Below are 19,597 nucleotides of genomic sequence, written 5' to 3'. Positions count from 1 at the left end.
TTTTATATATATATATATATATATATATATATATATATGTATAATTAACCTTGAAAGCAGTTTACAGAAAGAGGATTTAAAAGGAATAAAAATGTTGCAATTAAAAAAAAAGAATTCTACCAGTTCGCTGCAGTAATGTGAAAGTTTCAATGTGTCAGAATCCATGCTCAATGGTAGCACAAGATACAGATGTGTCCACATATTGTACATCTATCCTCAATGCAATACATGTCTAAATTCAGTGTGTGACTGATGCTGGATCTGCATAAGAAATGGAATGTTAGTATATTCCTGGAGAACTGAAATGTAGTATTTCCTCTGCAGATACAGCCGCAGTCATACACTGAATGTAGAAATGCTGCGTGTCATGTTAATTAGCAGAAGCTGCTTTTGAATTCTAAATTTTGCAAATAAGACGCAATTTAATGGCAAAAGTTGCAAAAAGACACCCGGCGAGGGAGTATAGAGTGTAAGCTCCACTGGGGCAGGGACTGATGTGAGTGTTCAAATATTCTCTGTACAGCGCTGCGGAATATGTGTGCGTTATATAAATAATGTAATAAATAAAATAAACACCCAGTCATGCCACTACTACTAGTACTGTTTAATACAAAAGGAGGCTAGATATACCTGACACATCTGTCAGGGGCGGATTGGGAATTAAAACCAGCCCGGGAAATATCCTGAAGCAGCCCCAACGGGGGGCGGGGGGGGGGGCAGTGTTCTTGCGCGCCGGAGGCGCGCCCAATTTTTAGGGGGTGTGGCTTATCAATATGGGGGTGTGTCCTATTTCAACGAGGTCACGCCCAATTTTTGCCACTGTGAGGGCAAGGCTAGTGGCTCTCTGAGCTGCTGGCTATGTCCCCAGCCCCCCCAGGCTGCAAAATAGGTGCATGCGTACAGCGTTTATTCTGCAGCCTGTGGGGCTGGGGGGATAGAGACAGTGGGGGGGGGGGGGGGGGGGCGCGACAGGGGGTCTCCCAACACAGTAGAGTGGCAGGGTGGAAGAGGATGCAGGGAGGGAGGGGGGGACGGAGGGTGGCGTAGAATGCTAGGAGGGGAGATGCAGAGTGGCTGAGAACGAAGGGAGTGAGGACTTACACAGGGTGGCACAGGACGCAGAGTGTGAGGGGGGCATGGTGGCACAGGATGCAGGGTAGGAGGGGGAATGCAGAGTGGTAGGGGATGCAGGGAGGGGAGTCACAAAGTGGTGGAGGATGCAGGGAGGGGAGACAGTGATGCCTATTATACATATGCCACACACCGTGATGCCCATTATACATATGGCACACACCATGATGCCCATTATACATATGGCACACACTGTGATGCCCATTATACATATGCCACACACTGTGATGCCCATTATACATATGCCACACACAGAGATGCCCATTATACATATGCCCCACATCGTGATGCTCATTATACATATGCCACACCGTGATGCCCATTATACATATGCCACACACCATGATGCCCATTATACATATGGCACACACCGTGATGCCCATTATACATATGCCACACACCATGATGCCCATTATACATATGCCACACACCGTGATGCCCATTATACATATGCCATACACCGTGATGCTCCATTATACATATGCCACACACCGTGTTGCCCATTATACATATGCCGCACACCGTGATGCTCCATTATACATATGCCGCACACCGTGATGCACCATTATACATTTGCCACACACCGAGATGCCCATTATACATATGCCACACATCGTGATGCCCATTATACATATGTCACACACCGTGATGCTCATTATACATATACCGCACACCGTGATGCCCATTATACATATGCCACACACCGTGATGCTCCATTATACATATGCCAAACACCGTGATGCCCATTATACATATGCCAAACACCGTGATGCCCATTATACATATGCCAAACACCGTGATGCCCATTATACATATGCCACACACCGTGATGCTCCATTATACATATGCCAAACACCGTGATGCCCATTATACATATGCCACACACCGTGATGCCCATTATACATATGCCACACACAGAGATGCCCATTATACATATGCCAAACACCGTGATGCCCATTATACATATGCCACACACCGTGATGCCCATTATAAATATGCCGCACACCGTGATGCTCCATTATACATATGCCACACACCGTGATGCTCCATTATACATATGCCAAACACCGTGATGCCCATTATACATATGCCACACACCGTGATGCTCCATTATACATATACCGCACACCGTGATGCCCATTATACATATGCCGCACACCCCGATGCCATTATACATATGCCGCACACCATGATGCCCATTATACATATGCCAAACACCGTGATGCCCATTATACATATGCCACACACCGTGATGCCCATTATACATATGCCGCACACCGTAATGCCATTATACACATGCCGCACACCGTAATGCCATTATACACATGGCACACACCGTGATTCCCATTATACACATGCCGCACACCGTGATGCCCATTATACATATGCCACACACAGAGATGGCCATTATACATATGCCACACACCGTGATGCTCCATTATACATATGCCACAGACCGTGATGCCCATTATACATATGCCACACACCGTGATGCCCATTATACATATGCCACACACCGTCATGCCCATTATACATATGCCACACACCGTCATGCTCATTATACATACGTCGCACACCGTGATGCCCATTATACATGTGATGCCATTATATATATGACACACACCGTGATGCCCATTATACATATGCTATCCACTGTGATGCTCATTATACATATGCTGCACACCGTGATGCCCATTATACATATGCCACACACCGTGATGCCATTACACACACACCACGATACCCATTACAGATATGCCACATACTGAGATGCCCATTACATATTATGGCACATAAACGCCGCTTACCAACATGCTCATTTTAAGGAGGTTAGTGCTTGTTGCCAAGGGGGTTTACATGTTCCTATCCAGGTGGAAGCAGTCTGACTGCCTTGCCCCTGGAGCCGTAGGCTGAGCGGACCCTGCGCCCACATACCTTTGTGCAGCAGGGTCCGGGGACAGGCAGCGGGGGTCCGGGGACATGCAGCGGGGGTTGTAGTCCAGGCACCGGGAGACGGGCAGCCCCGCGGCGGCTTTGATCCTTGCCTGGCGGCGGGAAGCGCTGCTGATTTTGACTTGCCGGACACTGATTGGCTGAGAGAATTCAGCCAATCAGCATCCGGCAAGTCTTTTGAAAATCTGCTTTCCGCCGGGCAAATACTAGCGTAGCTCACTATAGTACAAGAAATAAAGCCGCCGCGGTGCTGCACGTCCCCGGACCGTGCTGCCTGGAGTACAAGCCACGTTGCCGGACCCCGCTGCCCGTCCCCCGACCCCCGCTGACAGCGCCCCCCACATGCAGCGCCTGATGCGCATGCCCCCCCAGCACCCCCTAGTTACAGCCCTGTCCAACATATATAAATAATTTAGTTTTTTGTGGTGTTTTTTGGTGGTGGGAGGGGGGGGGGGGGGGGGGCAGTATGAAATTACTGATGTGCCCCTCTCCCTCATGTCCATGCTGTATGTCCCACTCCCCACACAGAGATATACAGTATCACAGTGTGGTCTGCAGTCCATTCACACACATTACCTGTCTCCTGGACGAGGACCACAGGAGCCACCTACAACAGATCAGGGCCAGGCAAAGTTGGGGGCGTGGCCTAATCGCGGGACCCCCGTGGCCACGCCCCCTTTCCGAAGATGCCCTGCTGCTGCCGGAGCCCATAGCAGGTACCGATCAGCACCCCCCTAGGCCGGCTTGGCTGCTGGGGATCATGGTTCACTTCCCACACCAAAGCACCGCGGGAGGAGCTGCTTGCAGCCGCGCATGTGCAACAGCCCTCCCGCGGCCATCTTTGATATGGGCAAAACGCTGTGATCGCAGTTGTGCGGTCCGCGGCCCGGAAAAGGGGGTGAGCGGCCGGTGCTGGGGACATATGGAGCGGCCGACCGGGAAATGGCCCGGTTTCCCGGCAGGCCAATCCGCCCCTGACATCTGTACATAGGACTAGCAGGAAATCATTTAGAGAAAAAATAACAAAAACCCCACAAAGTAAATCCTTATTTAATGCATAGGAATGTATTCAGCCAATCAGAGGGCTGCCCAGTGTATTAAACACTTCTTCCGCTAGCACTACTTCTAGCACTACACTACATTGCCACCCTCTCCCCCAAACCCCACACCGCTGAAGGCGTCCCCTCCGCCCCCCTACCCGCGGATTGCATTCGAGCATCGCATGCGGTTTTTATCCACATGCGATGCTCGAATGCAATTCGGTAGATATTATTTGCAGCACATATGAACTATCAACGCGACATTTGAGCCCGCGCATCGCGTCGAAACGTCCCTTAAAAATGCATTAATCATTCGACTTATCGGCCAGATGTGGTCTAAATTGAATGATTGAATGCAATATCTCACAAGTGTATGGGCAGCATAACAGGCAGTCAACTGTTTTTAATATAACTTGTAGTAGATCTAGTTGTTGTGTTTGTAATATTGCCTTGTTCACAGGAAAGCAATTCAATTGCATGTCTGTATCTGGCTTAACTGTGGATAAATGAACATTTAATTTGGACTCATTAGAAAGTACCATAACCACAATTAAATAATAATGTTCTGTTTCTTTGTAGGTTGATGTACTTGAATATATCCATGAAAACGAGTATGTCCATGGTGACATCACAGCAGACAATATATTTGTCAATCCTGACACTTCAATGGTGAGACAGGTGGATTCTATAACAGTGACGTTTTCACAATGCGTCGCTCGTTGTACTTTATAATATTTCTAACTCCATATTCAGTTGAAAGAAAAGATTAAAAATAACAGGGAATGAAATCTGTATGATATGCAAGACTGATTTAGCATATACATAGTGTAAGATATAAAGTCAGGACCCATATCTCATTCCAATCAGTAGTCTGACTATTTCATGTATTCTGTATCAGCAGATAAAGCTCATATTCCTTAGTGCAGTGGTTCCCAAACCTGGTCCTCCAGTGCCCCCAACAGTGCACATTTTCCAGGTCACCCGGCAGGTGCACTCATTATTCAGACACATTTTAAAAGATCCACAGGTGGAGCTAATTATGTCACCTGTGATTCTGTGTGGTGACCTGGAAAACGTGCACTGTTGGGGGTCCTTGAGGACCAGCGTTGGGAACCACTGCCTTAGTGGATCTTTTAAAATGTGTCAGTGAGTAATGGCCAGGTGACCTGGAAAATGGGAACTGTGTGCGGTCGTGAGGATGGAGTTTGAGAACCCCTGTGTTGTTTTTTTTTAGATTCAGTCATTTTTATTTTATTTCATTTTCAAAAAGTGTCAAACAAACAAACCCCTCCCATAATTACAGTGTATACATTGGACACAACCAGCATGTAGTACAATGGATAAATGTAGGACCATATGAAACGGATATATGCCACTATCAGGCTGTGCTGGCACGACTATCCGAAGACGCCGTTCGGATTGGTCAGACTAGTCATATACAGTAACTTATAAGGAGATATCGGGTGTACAGTGGGGGATACAGGACCAAGTTACAGGAGATTTAAACATATTGTCCACATACTGAATGCGAATCAAGTAATATAGTAGTATTATAACGTCCTCTTAGCATAAGGAAAATATACATTGGACCCAGCTCTCCCTCAGCAAATATTAATGCGGTTTGCATATAATACTTAAAAGCAGATCCCTTATCAACTGTGACAGTGGTGTTTCCACTTCTCCCTCCACTTCACGGACACTCACCTCTGATTTCCCCCACAAGTGGTGTGTCCAGTTTAAGCATCTTACCATTCAGATATCCCATCCCCTACTGATTCATAGCTCTCAGTGTAACCCCACAGATGGAAAGGCTGCGTACAGTACGGAGACCGAGTGTGGCAAAACTTCCGCGATCAGTCACAGGTCGGGTTAATCTTGCTAAGATGCTTATTCAGCCCATGTTCCTATATATACTCCAAATGCCCCGCTGTATATACCAGGTGCACAATTCAAGACCATCTCCCGTTACATTGCTTTTTTCATTTGGGGTTTAAATGGGCACGCATAGCCTTTAAGACTCTGTGTAGGCCCAGGAGTGCTGGCGGCTTGGCTTTACCGGACATGCGCCTCTATTACTTGGCAACTCAACTAGCTCATTTAGAGGAATGGATTTCTCCTAGGGCCTATGGGATCCTTCCTATAGTTCTTTTACATAAGGCTGGTCTTGTGTTATCTCCGATATAGGGTGAGATTTAATAGGATGAGAGATTCAGAAAGTGAGAGATTTGGTGAGAAATCTCCAGTTTTTTTAAAGCGGCAATCATTTACACTGCAAAACCAGTTTGATTTTGCGGTGTAAATGATTGCCGCTTTAAACAAACTAGAGATTTCTCACCAAATCTCTCACTTTCTGAATCTCTCATCCCATTAAATCTCACCCATAGTTTCTTTTAGTCTATTTCTTTCTTCTCTCCCTCCACTGTTACCACTGGAGAGTGTGGTCCGAGGTTGTGAAATTGAGAGGAGAGAAATGTTGACCCATGTTCCCTTTTATGGAACAGTATGCAATTCCCTGAGATCCGTAAGTTAAAGGGTGGATCTGGTTGGATTTCCTTTGGGGTATCCTCCATAGGCCAGCTGTATCTGGACAGAGTCCTTCACACTTTTGGGATGGGATCAGGATTGAATAGCAAGGCTATGGCACCGTGTGTACACAGCATTAGGCAGGACCACACTCATTCCTGATGAATAAGTTAAGAAATGAGTTCACACGGGCACACTGGACATTAGAGGACTCCGCTAATACAAGTAGCCATAGGGAATATATTAGAACATACACACTATAAATAAAATACAATAATGCATAGTGAGACGTTTCATGTGTGATCAGTGAGTGATTAGTGAAATGTTTGTATCATTTGCATAAAGTAAAAACATTCCCTACTTCCCAAATTTAATGTACAGTAGAATATAAAAATAACAAAAAAATATTCTTACTTTCCATTAGCTGTTCTAAATGAAAAAGAAAATTGAATGCCTATAGCTTTAAAAATTACTGCCAATTCCGCTAACGATGATAAATTAGCACAACAAAAAAGAACATTTGAAACAATTTAAAATCCATTTTCTGTCCATAATATAATTAAAAACGGTGTAAAAAACATTAAGAAATTAACACAACTTTTTTTTATATTGAGTAATTTTTATTGATTTTTCGAAACAGAACAACAGAGCAAACAAACAACTTTAACAATAAGAAATGAAAACACAACTTTAATATATAAACAGTGATACAATACACACATATGACACTAACCTACTGCACATATTCATTAATATAATAGAAACCCTGACATTGGTACAATACACACATATGACACTAACCTACATATACCTTGCTATCCTTATTTGAGCATAATATTAATAATATATGAATCTGTATCCATTAATCCTGTCTTAGGTCTACCTTGCTGGATACCATAATGCATATCGCTACTGCCCTGCCGGAAAGCACGTCGCATACAGAGAATGCAGCAGAACCCCTCACGAAGGCACAGCCGAGTTCATTAGCCTGGATATTCACAAAGGCACAGGTATTATGATTGCTGAACATTGCTTGTTGGTCTCATGTATAATAGCAATACAGCAGAAAGACCTGGTAAACGTATGAAAGATAAATGTCTTTTGCCCTTTACAAGAAGGGGTGCGGCCACAAACAGCCTTTGGTGGTGAGGTTGGGTGTTATGGTGGGATGCCCCCGGATCTGGTGAAGGAGAAAAAGCTTCGGGGGAGTTCTGTGCAGTGACTCAGAATAGGGGTAAGAGGAGCATGTGCTGAGCTCTGATTGGAGGAGCTCAGCACATGGTCTTCTGACAGCTTTATAGGAATAACCCCAGTGGCTGCTTTTGTGAACTAATTGATACTGGACAGGGTGAAATACAAAAAAAAAAAAAAAAACTTGCAATGTGAATTTTTTTAGTTTTTTTGTGGCAGGAATGTTTTATTCACTATGTATGGTAATAATTCCGTAGCTTAAGTTTATTTAATAGCCCCCCTCCTGACTGTTGCTGATGATGACATTTTCTTCTATTTACTGGATTATTTTTAGGACCAACCCGCCGCAGTGACTTGGAGTCCTTGGGATACTGCATGCTGAAGTGGCTGAGCGGTTCTCTTCCATGGAATGAAGAAACATGTGTCAGTTCTATAATGGAGCAGAAAAAGAGGCAAGTGCATAGGGCCATAAACGCGCCTCTGAAACAATATTTTCTGCCATCATTTTGTCTAATTCCTTGAGTCATGTTAGAAAATGTATCCGCACATAAGGAGACTGTCGATGTTTAGATTGTTTTCAAACTACAATTCTTATGAAATCCAATTATTGCAGTTTTCCGGTTATACAATAATATATATCACAGGATCGGCTCGAGCTTAATTCTTTTGGTCAGCGAATATAGATTTTTGCGTGCCTTCCATAGTTTGTAAAGGGACAAGGGCCCTTATTCTGATTGAGTCGGATGGCTGCGTGTTCGATGGTTGGTGTGTGCGCATGTGCAGAGGTGTTTCTGCACATGTGCGAACGCCGCGCACGTTCCGAATACGGCGTGAATTCTGTACAGAAAACGATCGGATGGAAAAATCTGAGCAGGGGGTGGAGAGGGGCGTGAAGGGCTGTTTGGGCTCATTACCATATGCGTATGCCCCACCTTTCATGGGCGTTCCCATGAAAATGCTGGGTGTACGTATGGTGATCCGGCCGTGACGCACGTGTGGGGGCGGACAGCTGAGCATTACACCATCCATACTGCCCTGTATATATAACACATTGTGGGGATAGAACCCACGACCTCAGTGCTGTGAGGCAGTAATGCTAACCATTACACCATCCGTACTGCCCGTATATATAACACATGGTGGAGATAGAACCCATGATCTCAGCGCTGTGAGGCAGTAATGCTAACCATTACACCATCCGTACTGCCCCGTATATATAACACATGGTGGGGATAGAACCCATGACCTCAGTGCTGTGAGACAGTAATGTAACCATTACACCGTCCGTACTGCCCCGTATATATAACACATGGTGGGGATAGAACCCATGACCTCAGCGCTGTGAGGCAGTAATGCTAACCATTACACCATCCGTACTGCCCCGTATATATAACACATGGTGGGGATAGAACCCCTGACCTCAGTGCTGTGAGGCAGTAATGCTAACCATTACACCATCCGTACTGCCCGTATATATAACACATGGTGGAGATAGAACCCATGATCTCAGCGCTGTGAGGCAGTAATGCTAACCATTACACCATCCGTACTGCCCCGTATATATAACACATGGTGGGGATAGAACCCACGACCTCAGTGCTGTGAGGCAGTAATGCTAACCATTACACCGTCCGTACTGCCCCGTATATATAACACATGGTGGGAATAGAACCCATGACCTCAGTGCTGTGAGGCAGTAATGCTAACCATTACACCATCCGTACTGCCCAGTATATATAACACATGGTGGGAATAGAACCCATGACCTCAGCGCTGTGAGGCAGTAATGTAACCATTACACCGTCCGTACTGCCCCGTATATATAACACATGGTGGGGATAGAACCCATGACCTCAGTGCTGTGAGGTAGTAACGCTAACCATTACACCGTCCGTACTGCCCTGTATATATAACACATGGTGGAGATAGAACCCATGACCTCAGTGCTGTGAGGCAGTAATGCTAACCATTACACCGTCCGTACTGCCCCATATATATAATACATGGTGGGAATAGAACCCATGACCTCAGTGCTGTGAGGTAGTAACGCTAACCATTACACCGTCCGTACTGCCCCGTAAATATAACACATGGTGGGGATAGAACCCATGACCTCAGTTATGTGAGGCAGTAATGCTAACCATTACACCGTCCGTACTGCCCCGTATATATAACACATGGTGGGGATAGAACCCATTACCTCAGTGCTGTGAGGCAGTAATGCTAACCATTACACCGTCCGTACTGCCCCGTATATATAATACATGGTGGGAATAGAACCCATGACCTCAGTGCTGTGAGGTAGTAACGCTAACCATTACACCGTCCGTACTGCCCCGTATATATAACACATGGTGGGGATAGAACCCATGACCTCAGTGCTGTGAGGCAGTAATGCTAACCATTACACCATCCATACTGCCCCGTATATATAACACATGGTGCTGTGAGGCAGTAATGTAACCATTACACCATCCGTACTGCCCCGTATATATAACACATGGTGGGGATAGAACCCATGACCTCAGCGCTATGAGGCAGTAACGCTAACCATTACACCATCCGTACTGCCCCCCATATATAACACATGGTGGGGATAGAACCCATGACCTCATTGCTGTGAGGCAGTAATATAACCATTACACCATCCGTACTGCCCCGTATATATAACACATGGTGGGGATAGGACCCATGACCTCAGCGCTATGAGGCAGTAACGCTAACCATTACACCATCCGTACTGCCCCGTATATATAACACATGGTGGGGATAGAACCCATGACCTCAGTGCTGTGAGGCAGTAACGCTAACCATTACACCATCCGTACTGCCCCGTATATATAACACATGGTGGGGATAGGACCCATGACCTCAGCGCTGTGAGGCAGTAATGCTAACCATTACACTGTCCGTACTGCCCCGTATATATAACACATGGTGGGGATAGAACCCATGACCTCAGCGCTGTGAGGCAGTAACGCTAACCATTACACCATCCGTACTGCCCCGTATATATAACACATGGTGGGATAGAACCCATGACCTCAGCGCTGTGAGGCAGTAATGCCAACCATTACACCATCCGTACTGCCCTGTATATATAACACATGGTGGGGATAGAACCCATGACCTCAGTGCTGTGAGGCAGTAATGCTAACCATTACACTATCCGTAATGCCCTGTATATATAACACATGGTGGGAACAGAACCCTTGACCACCAGTGCTGTGAGGCAGTAATGCTAACCATTACACCATCCGTACTGCCCCGTATATATAACACATGGTGGGAATATAACCCATGACCTCAGCGCTGTGAGGCAGTAATGTAACCATTATACCATCCGTACTGCCCTGTATATATAACACATGGTGGGGATAGAACCCATGACCTCAGCGCTGTGAGGCAGTAATGTAACCATTATACCATCCCTACTGCCCCGTATATATAACACAAGGTGGGGATAGAACCCATGACCTCAGCGCTATGATGCAGTAATGTAACCATTACACCGTCCGTACTGCCCCGTATATATAACACATAGTGGGAATAGAACCCATGACCTCAGCGCTATGATGCAGTAATGTAACCATTACACCATCCATACTGCCCCGTATATATAACACATGGTGGGAATAGAACCCATGACCTCAGCGATGTGAGGCAGTAATGCTAACCATTACACCATCCGTACTGCCCCGTATATATAACACATGGTAGGGATAGAACCCATGACCTCAGCGCTGTGAGGCAGTAATGCTAACCATTATACCATCCGTACTGCCCTGTATATATAACACATGGTGGGAATAGAACCCATGTGAGGCAGTAATGCTAACCATTACACCATCCGTACTGCCCCGTATATATAACACATGGTGGGGATAGAGCCCATGACCTCAGCGCTGTGAGGCAGTAATGCTAACCATTACACCATCCGTACTGCCCTGTATATATAACACATGGTGGGGATAGAACCCATGACCTCAGCGCTGTGAGGCAGTAATGCTAACCATTACACCATCCGTACTGCCCCGTATATATAACACATGGTGGGGATAGAACCCATGACCTCAGTGCTGTGAGGCAGTAATGCTAACCATTACACCATCCGTACTGCCCCGTATATATAACACATGGTGGGGATAGAACCCATGACCTCAGTGCTGTGAGGTAGTAATATAACCATTACACCGTCCGAGCTGCCCCGTATATATAACACATGGTGGGGATAGAACCCATGACCTCAGTGCTGTGAGGCAGTAATGTAACCATTACACCATCCGTACTGCCCTGTATATATAACACATGGTGGGGATAGAACCCATGACCTCAGTGCTGTGAGGCAGTAATGCTAACCATTACACCATCCGTACTGCCCCATATATATAACACATGGTGGGGATAGAACCCATGACCTCAGTGCTGTGAGGTAGTAATATAACCATTACACCGTCCGAGCTGCCCCGTATATATAACACATGGTGGGGATAGAACCCATGACCTCAGTGCTGTGAGGCAGTAATGCTAACCATTACACCATCCGTACTGCCCTGTATATATAACACATGGTGGGGATAGAACCCATGACCTCAGCGCTGTGAGGCAGTAATATAACCATTACACCGTCCGTGCTGCCGTGTATTCTTTTTGAAGCAACTATATTCCAGTAAAATAGACAATTTATTTTCTTTAACAAGGGGATAGTCACATATACAATTATTTTTAACTCTTACAACTCTTATTTTTGGCAGGTTTAAAACGGATATTCCAGGACTCCTAAAACAGTGCTTCAACAGGAAGAAAATTCCAGGTCTGTCAGTCCCTACATCGGTGTAGAAATGATTTAAGTCATTGGTTCTCCACCTCAAACTTTTTTTCTAACAGGTCTTGTTTTGAGAAGCATGTGGGATGTTTACTAGTCTAGCAGAATGGTAAAACTGTATATGAATGAAGATATCCACCAAAAATGACCTGTTACTTGAGGACCGTAATTGATCTGATTTAAGGTTTATTAAACTGTAATCAAATATTTTGATATGGGTTTTGGGTAGAGTTTATCGCCCTCAGAAGCAGATTTTGGAACCATCTCTGTGCTTTGCATGATAGAAGTCTATGTACCCCCTGCAAGTTCTGTCACGTTAGCCCAGCGTCTGTCTGCATAGGGTTGTAACCAAAGTGTCAACATTTAATATGTTGACATCTGCAGAATATCGACATGTGAAATGTGTACTATGTACGGATTGGCAGTGGAGGGTTTGGCTTATGGAAGGGGGGAGGTTTAGGTACTAAGCCGAGGGTTCTGGCTAGGCTACGAGACAGGCGCTACACTCAGAGAACAGAGGGAACGCTATCGTTAATGATATCGGGATCGGCTGTAAGTCATCAGGTTGTTACCAGTGGACCCAGCTGGAGCAGCCGAATTCACCATACAATGTAAGCCGGTAGATCCTCAGGGATTTGTTTGTCGACTTTCTAATATCTTCAGAATTGTATCAGTGTCAGCATGGTCAATGTGAGCATGTCGGGCATGTGTCACCATTATGACCACAATAACATACAGATATGTCCTAGATATAGACTCACTGCACCTCAATATGCCTGACGTAAGCAGACTGGCAGTTCCTGGGCAGCTCTGGGAACATCAGGCTCCTTAATCATTCCTATGCCAATAAGACACAACAGCAGACTGTAATTGTAACAGAATATAGGCGTGCCTCAATCAGCAGAGTCTGTGTGTCTTATTCCCATAACATTGCAATGCAGGGGAAATACACAAAAAGACACCCAGCGGTTTTTAATTGCGCTCATTACTATGCTGTTTTAAAGTGACTGCAGCCAGGATGTAGGACAGTGACGGCTAACCTTGACACTCCAGCTGTTGTTGAACTACACATCTCAGCATGCCCTGCATCAGTTTTTAGCATGGTTAAATAGCAAAACTGTAGCAGGGCATTCTGGGATGTGTAGTGTCAAGGTTAGCCATCACTGATGCAGGATGACACATCTGTAATGAACACACAAGGGTTGTTAACATGACTGCAGCGATGATGTGTAAGGACAAATATGTAATGATGACATGATGAACATCAACAATGTAATATATACTACAATATTATTTATATTGTGCTGGGTTCCTCAGGGACTGATAACATCCTTCTCTTTTGTCCATCCTGGTGGCACAGCTAACCATGGGATGTAGTGGGGTCCGGAGGAGCCAGGGCACCTATGCTGTCACTTTAGGGGGCAGGCTCCTCCCCTGCTGCATCACAGAAGACCTCCGTTTTTTGTAGGTGCCAGCAGGAGTGGGTGTGTATGCTGTGGGGCTGCGTGCTGCAACCCCAGAAGTGTTAGGATTTTTCATTTTATTTTTAACTAGCTAGCTCCAGGCACAGTATGAGTCTTCCTTAGGAAAACTCTTGCCTGTTTTCAGTGCTACAAGGGCTGATAGTAGCGCTGCCTGTCAGCGTCCTGTGAGCTGAAGGGGAAACAGCATTTTCCCTTTGCTCAGCGGTGGGATCTCTTAGAACAGAGATCTCCTGGGCCCTGGGGAGTGCTGCGCCAGCTCCCTGTTAGAGGGAGATTGCGGGTGTCACCAGTCCCCACTATGGCGGTGGCCAGTTTTCTGGGCTTACTGGCTAGCTCTTTTTTTAAAGCAGGAAAAACTGGTTACAGGAGTCCCACGCAGTGGGACACTTCACTGTGATCCCTTAGGGGGAGACTGGAGAGACCCTGGGGTAGAGCGAGAGGAGTTGGCAGACTAAACTCTGGGAGTGGAGGATTTCATTAATGGCAGTATATAAACATTGCTGATGACGGAGGGCCAGAGCTCTTCAACAGCTAGTTTGTCTCATTATATGGTCCCCTTGGCTCTCAGTTTACTACTAACTTACTTAGTCACATCTATAGGATTCCCTTAGTGGCTAAAAATTCATCCAGTTTTGATGTAAATTCAGTAACAGTAGTTGCTGTAACCACCCCACCTCTTCTTAATTCAGTACGGAATTTCTTTTCTCTATCATTCTTATGGGATACAGGGAGTCGTTCATAACGATGGGGAAAAGAGCTTATCCGAAGGAGACAGGCACATATAAAACTTTATACAGGGTGTACTGGCTCCTCCCCTCTGCTCCCCTCCCTCTAGCTTCAGTTTGAGAACTGTGCCTCAGGAGAAGCACAGATCAGGAAGAGCTCCAGAGAGTTTTTCTTCTGTTTTATTTTCTTTATTATTTTGGGGCTGCTGTTTGGACTTAACAGCAGTCCTGCGTCGTGGGAGACTAGGGGAAGGGTTCAGCTGCTGGCCACTTCAAGGTACCGAGCTGTCCCTGCCACAGGACCACCGTCCTGAGTGGGTGCTGTTACCGCGGGCATTGCGCTGCAGCGCGCACACCCCTGGCACGCCGCACACCCCTAGTCCAGTCTGAAGACGTCAGTGGTGAGTATTACCCCGGGGTCCCCCGCCGTGGGGTCACCGGGTTATTGTGCGGCAAGATGGCGGCGGTATGGCGGTGCCCTGCACAGGGACCGCGTAACCCCCTGCCTACACTGAGACAGGGTACAGTTCCTGTTTTGTCCAGGGCAGTTACCAAAGAGGATTTGGACATTCCCCAATGTCAGTCTCAGTATAAAACGCAGGTAAGCTCCGGCGCCATTACGCTGGGCGGAGCTTACCCAGAGTGAGACCAGCTCTGTGAGGGCGCCAAAACCTGCTTCCTGCTTCTTCCCTGGCTGCTGGAAACGCCATTATACTGCTCCAGACACTCCTCAGCGGTGTGGATCAGAGGGAATCTGCTTGCAGAGACAGCTTCAGGTTTTCAGCGCTTGTGTACTTGTGCACTTGCCTGCTTACACTGTAAAGTACTGTTATTGATTACTGTACTGTATTACCAGCTCTTCTAATCGGAGAGCTAAGGTTATCAGGTGTATTGGTCTCCTCCATTATCCTCTGTACACCACCCCACTGGCTTGTTAAGCTGTACAAGATCAGATAAGGCTACACATAGTATTTATCTGGTTAATTTCACACTGCATATCCACTGTGTGTGCGCGCTGTGTGAGGGGAGACTGTTTGTTGTCACAATGGTGAGGAAACTTACATGTATGGTGTGCAGTGATAAGTTTGTGCCAGCATCTTCATCACAGGTTACTTGTGAGCCATGCATGTCCCCACAAAGTACTGGGGTCCCCCCACAACTAACTGGGCAGCAAAGTAGCACACAGGACAGCTCACAGGAGCCAGCCTGGGCTACAGGTATAAAAACCATGCTTGAAACTGTGACTACACAGTTAACTGCTACTGCAGCACAGACCCAGAGAGTACAGAGGGAGCTGGCTATCCTCTCTGCCAGAGTGGATGTAATTACTCCCACCCCTGGGGATACTCGTAAGAGAAAGGCCCCCTCTCAAACCCCTGATTCCGGGGCTGACGATGGGGATGATGTGGATGATGCAGACGCAGGTGATGACGAGCCTGATGCTTCACAGTCACTACTGCGGGGCACAGAGCCATTGATTATGGCAATCAGGGAGGTGTTGGACCTTCCCTTGGCTGAATCCACAGCAGGGGATGCCTTCTTTGCTACTCAGAAAAAGCAACAGGTGGTTTTCCCTGAACAGGCTGACCTGGAAAGTACATTCAAGTCAGCGTGGAATAACCCAGAAATGAGGTTTAAAGTGGCTAAAAAGTTTAAGTCCACGTTTCCCTTTGATCCTGAGGGACGTAAGGTGTGGGAGGAGCCACCAGAGGTTGATTCTTCTGTGTCTCGCTTAGCCAAAAAGATGGTACTCCCAGTACCAGGGTCGTCTTCACTAAAAGACACCACGGACAGAAAGGTTGAAAACACTTTGAAGTCCATTTTTACTGCTAGTGGCGCGTGTCAGCGTCCTGTATTAGCTAGTTGCTATATGGCCAAGTCCATATACACGTGGGCCTCCCAGATCCAGGAAGGTCTTCTGGGCGACATGACAGTAGCACAGGTGTCTGAGAAATTACACCATATTCAGGACACTGCTAAAGTTCTGTGTGAAGCGCAGAAGGAGTTAGGAGCCATTAACGGCCGTAACTCAGCCATGGCAGTGTCAGGGCGCAGGTCCCTCTGGCTCCGGCAGTGGGTAGCTGACGCTGACTCCAAAAGGAGTGTAGAAAGCCTCCCCTTCACAGGTGGCAGGTTATTTGGGAGTGATTTAGACGATTTAATCTCTAAAGCCACGGCAGGGAAGTCCACTTTCCTACCATCCACTCCACAGGCGCCGAAGCGTCCTTTTCAGGCTCACTCCCAGCAGTCCTTTCGGGCAAGTAAATTCCGCCCTAAAGCCAGGGGTGGTTCAAACGCGGCTAGAGACTCCCGTGGTAAATTCAGGAAGCCTTCCGCTTCGGCCACCGCAGAGCGGCCATCCGGGGCAGCTGCAGGGAAACCAGCAGCATGACGGTGGGGCTCCACCATTAGCTCCGGCAGAGGTGGGAGCCAGACTGGCGTTCTTCGGCCAGGTTTGGGAAGCCTCGTGCTTCAATTCTTGGGTGCAGGCTCTTATTACGCACGGCTACAAGCTGGAGTTTGCAGTTCAGCCACCTCAGAGGTTCTTCAAATCAGGCCTCCCAGCGTCCCCAGAGGACCAAGTGGTGTTGCAGCAAGCAATCCAAAAGCTGGTACTGGCCAAGGTAATAACCAGGGTCCCTCCCCTAGAGAGGGGGCAGGGTTATTACTCGAACCTATTTGTTGTTCCGAAACCAGACGGGTCAGTACGCCCAATTCTGAACTTAAAATCCCTGAATCCCTTCAATTCAAGATGGAGTCCTTGCGGGCCGTGATAGCGGCACTGGAGGAGGGGGAGTTCTTGGCGTCCTTAGATGTGAAGGACGCCTACCTTCACATCCCTATATGGCCCCCTCATCAGAAATACCTGAGGTTTGCGCTGCTAAACGAGCACTATCAGTTTCGCGCACTGCCATTCGGCTTGTCCTCAGCCCCGCGCATATTCACCAAGGTGATGGCGGAGATGATGGTGGTTTTAAGAAAAAAGGGTATCTGTGTGATACCATACTTGGACGACCTGTTAGTAAAGGCGCGGTCGCCACAGGAACTACAGACAGCCTTACAAGTTACCATACAGACCCTGTCGGGCCATGGTTGGCTCCTGAATCTGGCAAAGTCCTCTCTGATCCCTTCACAGAGACTCCAGTTCCTGGGCATGGTGATGGACACAGCTCTCATGAGAGTGTCCCTGCCACAGGACAAGGTGTTGGACATCCAGCAGCTGGTCACAGACTTGCTGAGGACCCCCCAGGTGACGGTGCACCAGTGCATTGTCCTATTGGGAAAGATGGTCGCCTCTTTCGAGGCTCTCCAATTCGGGAGGTTTCACAGCAGGATTTTCCAGCTCTATCTCCTAGGGAAGTGGTCCGGTTCACACCACCAGATGCACCGGCGTATTGCGTTGTCATCTCGGACCAGACTGTCACTACAGTGGTGGCTCCACACGCCCAACCTGCTGGCAGGGCGTCGGATTGGCATCCAGGATTGGGTCTTAGTCACCACGGATGCAAGCCTCACGGGATGGGGGGCAGTGACCATGGGTCAGTCCTTTCAGGGCAAGTGGACCCTATGGGAAACACGCCTCCATATCAACAACCTGGAGTTACGTGCTGTGTATTACGCACTTCTGAAGGCGGCCCCTCTCCTCAGCGGTCAGGCGGTCCGTATCCAATCAGACAACGCCACCACTGTGGCATTCCTGAACAGACAGGGCGGGACCAAGAGCAGGCCCTGTATGAGGGAAGCATCGAAGATCCTGTCCTGGGCAGAGAGTCACTGCCAAGCGCTCTCGGCCATATTCATACCCGGGGTGGACAACTGGGAAGCAGACTTCCTCAGTCGCCACGAGCTCCACCCCGGAGAATGGAGTCTACACCACCAGGTATTCAGTTCTCTGGTGGCTCGGTGGGGGACCCCACTGGTAGACTTGATGGCATCAAGAAGCAACTGGAAAGTATCCAGGTACTTCTCGAGGGCAAGAGACCCTCAGGCAGAAGGAGTGGACGCCCTCTCCATACCGTGGACGTTCAACAGCCTGGTGTATGTCTTCCCACCGATCCCCCTAGTGGCTCGGGTGCTAAGGAAGATAAGAAGAGACGGAACCGAGGTGATTCTGGTGGCCCCAGACTGGCCACGAAGAACGTGGTACCCGGAGCTTCTAAGTCTGCAAAGGGACTCGTGGCGCCTACCCTTGCAAAGAGATCTACTCATGCAAGGACCGTGCGTCTTCCAGGCCTTGGAACAGCTGCGTTTGACGGCCTGGAAGTTGAACGGCAGATCCTGACTCAGAAGGGGTTTCACACTTCAGTCATCAGAACTATGACAAGTGCAAGGAAACCGGTAACGGCTGCACATTACCACCATATCTGGAAAAGATATGTGGGTTGGTGCGAACAGGGAAAGTTTTCTCCATCAGAGTTCAAACTTGAAAGGTTTCTTAGCTTTCTTCAAGCTGGTCTGGATCTCGGCCTACGCCTAGGCTCTTTGAAGGTGCAGGTATCTGCATTATCTGTTTTCTTCCAGAGGAAACTGGCTAATATTCCTGAAGTGCAGACATTTCTGCAAAGAGTATTGCATATACAGCCTCCTTTTGTGGCCCCTACTCCACCGTGGGACTTGGATGTTGTGCTGAAGTTCCTTAAATCCTCCTGGTTTGAGCCCTTGGAGGAAATTGACCTGAAATAGTTAACCTGGAAGACAGTGGTCTTACTGGCCCTAGCTTCGGCT

The 19,597-nt window shown here is 47.4% G+C and overlaps 1 protein-coding gene across 1 annotated transcript in view; it reads left to right on the top strand.

Annotated features, from left to right (window-relative positions):
- The window catches only part of VRK3 (VRK serine/threonine kinase 3), a 57,790-nt gene that overhangs the window by 32,566 nt on the left and 5,627 nt on the right, over window positions 1-19,597 (top strand). Inside the window, exons 10-13 of the mRNA XM_083164868.1 lie at window positions 4,704-4,793; window positions 7,525-7,657; window positions 8,173-8,290; window positions 12,593-12,651. Of these exons, the coding sequence (XP_083020994.1) occupies window positions 4,704-4,793; window positions 7,525-7,657; window positions 8,173-8,290; window positions 12,593-12,651 (400 nt within the window). The remainder of the gene's footprint in view (window positions 1-4,703; window positions 4,794-7,524; window positions 7,658-8,172; window positions 8,291-12,592; window positions 12,652-19,597) is intronic.

This window comes from Crinia signifera, chromosome 11, assembly GCF_055691185.1.
Source record: "Crinia signifera chromosome 11, ASM5569118v1, whole genome shotgun sequence".
NCBI lineage: Eukaryota > Metazoa > Chordata > Amphibia > Anura > Myobatrachidae > Crinia > Crinia signifera.
The sequence above is the reverse complement of the archived record's forward strand: the minus strand, read 5'-3'. Positions and strand labels throughout refer to the sequence as shown.